General features: G+C 41.5%; 1 protein-coding gene across 1 annotated transcript; it reads right to left on the bottom strand.

Moving 5' to 3' along the window:
• Positions 1 to 294: 294 nt before the first annotated feature.
• On the bottom strand, positions 295 to 3,791 carry LOC123085620 (26S proteasome regulatory subunit 4 homolog). The gene is made up of 6 exons (XM_044507281.1): positions 3,210 to 3,791; positions 1,832 to 2,077; positions 1,502 to 1,671; positions 1,128 to 1,344; positions 904 to 1,044; positions 295 to 591 (listed from the first exon to the last, which is right to left on the bottom strand). Exons 1-6 carry the CDS (start codon positions 3,702 to 3,704, stop codon positions 508 to 510), a joined length of 1,353 nt encoding a protein of 450 aa, XP_044363216.1. The 5' UTR covers positions 3,705 to 3,791; the 3' UTR covers positions 295 to 507.
• Positions 3,792 to 4,855: the final 1,064 nt, after the last annotated feature.

The raw sequence follows: 4,855 nt of genomic DNA, 5'->3' as shown, positions 1-4,855 counted from the left end.
TCCATCCGCGTAGCAAAAAATACGCTAATCCTTTTCACTTTAATATATATAAGTTTTCTGTTTGCGATGACAAGTAACACTATGAAATGTTTCTGTGAAAACTTTTAGGAGCTCGTCTAAAAAGATGGCAGTGATTTGTAGAAGATATATGAGATAAAACGACAATTTTTGTTAAGCATTGGTCTAGTCTCGGAATAAGAAAATAAATCAATAGTTCATTTCACGCCATCAGGATTCTGCATTTTACCGATATAAAGATCTGCCTTCCGACCAAAACTCGCAGAGCAACCACCATTTGAACCACTAAGACCTTGATTCATCAAGCATTTCAAGTGGTCGCAGTACACTGTTTGGAGGGCTGTTTTAAGTTGGGGATTGCTGAATAAAATGTAGGTAGAGGGAAGTAAAACTCCAACCATTTTAAACAAAACACAAACTCCAATCCTCCAGTATTACACAACCATGCGAACCAGGAGGTAATGCTGGCGGCGAGAGGGGTGAACAGTCTCACATGTACAGCCCCTCCGGTACACCTTCCTTCTTCTTGAACATTACCTTCTCTTTGGCCTTCTTGAAGTCAGCATGTGTCACCTATAAATAGAAAGGAAGAAGCAGGAAATGTAAAACATGTGAAATCAAAACATAGGAAGGAGCAGGAAATGTAAAACATGCGAAATCAAAACTCCAGCCATGTTCTATTCCTTTTGAGGGGCATCCAGTTATGTTTTTTAACGTAAGAAAATAGAAATACCACCCTGGTCAAGTAAACTATCCAGGAAAGATCAACAGAATGTCTTGGATTACTATCGTTCCTTCACCCCATGTCACAATTCATAGTTAGCTTAGAAGGTTGGGATGTAAGAAAGAGCAAGGGATCTGATCCGCAGAGCAACTATGTCTTACCTTCATCCTGCGCTCTCTTAAGGCAAGCAATCCAGCTTCAGTACAAATGGCTTTGATATCAGCACCAGAAAACTCATCTTTGGTCATCACAAACTCTTCTAGGTTCACATCTTCTGCCAATGTCATCTTAGCAGTGTGTATCTGCACCAATAAAACACTAGGTAAGAACAAACACAGGTTCCAAACAAACACCTAGTAGAGCTAAATATTTAGAAGAAAAGCACCTGAAAGATACGCCGTCGTGTTTTAATATCTGGTAATGGAAATTCAATCTTTCTGTCAATTCGGCCTGGTCGAAGCAAAGCTGGGTCAAGGCTCTCAATGCGGTTTGTGGCTAGAATAACCTTTACATCTCCTCTTGAATCAAAACCATCGAGCTGATTTAACAACTCCAACATGGTTCTCTGAATCTCACGCTCACCACCTGAATGAGCATCATACCTATAACAAATAACAACTCGATTCAACTCATTGATAACTATAACAAAAAACAACTCGATTCAATTCATTTTTCACGGGAACTCCACCATCTTTTTTTTCGGGGTACAAAGAAGAATAACCATCCTAGAGTAAACTTCAAATACGTGGTATATCTTACCTCTTTGTTCCAACTGCATCGATCTCATCAATGAAGACAATTGAAGGAGACAGATCATCAGCCACCCTAAACAGTTCTCTTACAAGCTTGGGTCCGTCACCAAGGTACTTCTGGATCAACTCACTCCCAACAACACGCAAGAATGTTGCTGATGTAGAATTGGCAACAGCCTGCCACAATTTTATACAATAAGATAAAGTTGCACTATTACAAAAGACATAATAACGTGCTTAACAAGCTTTTAGCGGGTTCACTAATTTATTAGTGGAAAAGATGCTTAAGTGAAGCAAAATAATCTTTGCCCAGTGGAAAGGATAAAAAGGCACAAACCTTTGCAAGTAGAGTTTTCCCTGTTCCAGGTTCCCCGTATAGTATGACTCCCTTCGGAGGCCTGATCCCAATGTCCTCATATAGCTCAGGATGTGTCAAAGGAAGTTCCACTGCCTCTTTGATCTCTTGAATTTGGGCATCCAAACCACCAATGTCAGCATAAGACTCCAAAGGTGCCTTCTCAACTTTCATGACAGAAACCATAGGATCAACTTCATCTTGCAAAATTCCAACCACCGAGAGAACCTGACAGAAATGATATCAAGTTTGCTTCTCAATAAAGTTCTAAATGAGTCGCATCAAACAGACCTATAATTGTTCTGTTCATATAAAAGTGCATTGAGATATTAAAATTGGAATGAAACTGAGGATCTAGAGATGCACCCATTGGAAATAAATCTAAACACCAGTAGAAATATATCATTATTAACCACACAAAGAATATAAGAGCTGAAGACACAAACAAAGATTAAAGGAAAACACATACTACAAAGAGAAATACTGCAAGAAAATTACTGCATTTAATGGTGATCATAGTGTTCGTTAAGAAAGCAATAACAGAAATTTTGCTTTGAAGTTTGAATATGGAGTTAAGGTGAACAGGTGTTTGCTTTTGCAACTGTCAATTGTTGACGATCGTTTGTGATAATATTCAGGCCAGAAAGTGGTCAGCATCATATATAGATAGACAGACAAGGTTGGTACTTATCCAACTATATAAGTTAAAAAATATCCCTAAAGAAATCAAGGAAATGACACTTAGCAATGAAACAAAACAAGTTTGCAGAGACAACATAAGCATTGTACTCCCTCCGTTCCTAAATATAAGTCTTTTTAGAGATTTCAATACGGACTACATACGGATGTATATACACATATTTTAGAGTGTAGATTCACTCATTTTGCTCAGTATGTAGTCCATATTGAAATCTCTGAAAGGACTTATTTAGGAACGGAGGGAGTATTACAAACTATAGTGCAGTTCATGCATAGATATCTTCATATATATAATCAAATCACGTGTCACGGTTCAGCACGTGCGCAACAAGTTTCATCTCAATTCCGATGTTTCGCCCCATGGCCCCACCCCACAAGTCCCAATGTCATCAAAATGCCCCGAGTTCTAACTCACTACAATATTGTCAGCCTCCCTTCACAAATGTTACCGTTCCAATTGGATCAGTTCTACCTCACTCCGATGTTGTCAGCCTCCCTTCACAAATGCTATCTTATCAAAAGCCTCTAGAACCAAGGAAATTACCAGCATCACAACAAAACACTGATCTGAACTCGCCCTAGGTTTTCTCGTGGTCAAAACTATTCAATTCTAATCCATGTTCGAGTCCATCAGATAAATGCAGATTTTACAGATTCGTACCTTGTTATGCATCAGTATGGAGCATCCCGGCTCCAGCTGGTCCTTGTCGACGAACGAGAGTACGCTGACATAGTACTCAGGCCCAACGGAGGACGAGACGATGGCGTGGCTCTCGTCGATGATCTCCTCGAGCGAGCCAACGCTCATAGGGGTGCCGCGGAGGTCGTCGACCTTAGATCGGTCCTCCTCCGTCTTGTCTTCGCTGGGGCGCAGCCGCTCCTGGCTCGCGACGAACTCCTCCTCCATGAGAAGGTAGTCCTTGACGCGGTCCAGCTTGAGAAGGCGGAGGCGGCACTTGGAGAGCGGCGCCACGGGGGGCAGCCGCGCCGCCGCCTCGGGGCCCCTCTGTTTCCGCTGCTTGCGCCCCACGCGCGACGATGCGGCGGGGGGCTCGAACTTCTTGTCCTTCTTGTCGCCGGCGGCACCGTCGCCCGGCTTGCGGTCACCGGGGAGACCGCCCTGCTTGCCCATGCCGCCTGGAGAACCCTGCCCCATCGCCGCCGGCTGGTTGCTTCGATTCGAGGGTTAGGGTTTGGGTTGGGAGAGATAGAGAGATCGGGCTTTCTTTTACTACGGTGCTTCGATAAGACCGATATATAGTTTTCTCGTTCTAAATAATCTTACTCTCTTTTTTTCCTCTCCACGCCTACGTACTTGGCTAGGAGTACTTCTATAAGAAAAAAAAAGGTGATATACCTATGACATCCAGGCCGTCGTCTTTATTTTGTTACAGCTCTGGTAAAAGTGATATACTTCGAGGGTGCTTGGATACAAGGAACTATTTTTAGTCTGACTAAAAATAGTCTTTTTTAGAGGCTAAAGTTCCAAGCACCCCTGACTAAAGAGAGGTTAGGACTAATCTTGAGGCTAAAATCTTTTAGTCATGGGAAACCTACTAAAATATGTATTAGCTCTCTCTCTCCTCATTTAATTTCTCTCCTTAGTTCTGGATTGGAGGGTTTGGAGGATAATAAATGCTCAATAACTAGATTTTAGCCTCTTTCGTACTTGGATCCAAGCATGGGTGAGACTAGCAAGTTTTAGTCCCACTACTTTTAGTCATGAGACTAAAACGTATCCAAGCATGCTCTTCCTTCTTTTCGGTTTATAGGGTTTATCTCAAAATTTTAATTTTTTCATTTTATAAGGCTCAATTTGGCTGTTTCCCATCACATGTTCAAACTTCAAGGTGCATTAAATCATTTCATGCAAGTATTAAGAGAAAACTGACCAATGCATGCATTTTATGCATGCATGCATTGCAATTAATGCATTCGTAAACATAATTTTTTGAGGAAAACAAAAGCATTAATTGGGTGATATTGCAAACTACAAAAAATATTCTACCACTCATCATCTACCTTGGTTAGTGAGATTTTTAAATTGTGCCTTATAATCCGGAAAGGAGGGAGTACCTCATGACATCCAGGTCGTCGTCTTCATTTTGTTTACAGCTCTGATCGTTCATCTTATAATATTAGCGAATCCTGGAAAAAATGAAAACACGTTGCCATCTTTGAAAACGATTTTACGGTGTCACGGTCCGTGCGAAACAAATGTTGTAAAAGCATACCGTAATTTTTTTCTTCATCTTCCCCGACGAGCTAAGCGTTGCTCGATAAAGCGCTCCGGCTCCCATCGCCGCC

This window comes from Triticum aestivum, chromosome 4A (assembly GCF_018294505.1).
Source record: "Triticum aestivum cultivar Chinese Spring chromosome 4A, IWGSC CS RefSeq v2.1, whole genome shotgun sequence".
Lineage (NCBI taxonomy): Eukaryota > Viridiplantae > Streptophyta > Magnoliopsida > Poales > Poaceae > Triticum > Triticum aestivum.
The sequence above is the reverse complement of the archived record's forward strand: the minus strand, read 5'-3'. Positions and strand labels throughout refer to the sequence as shown.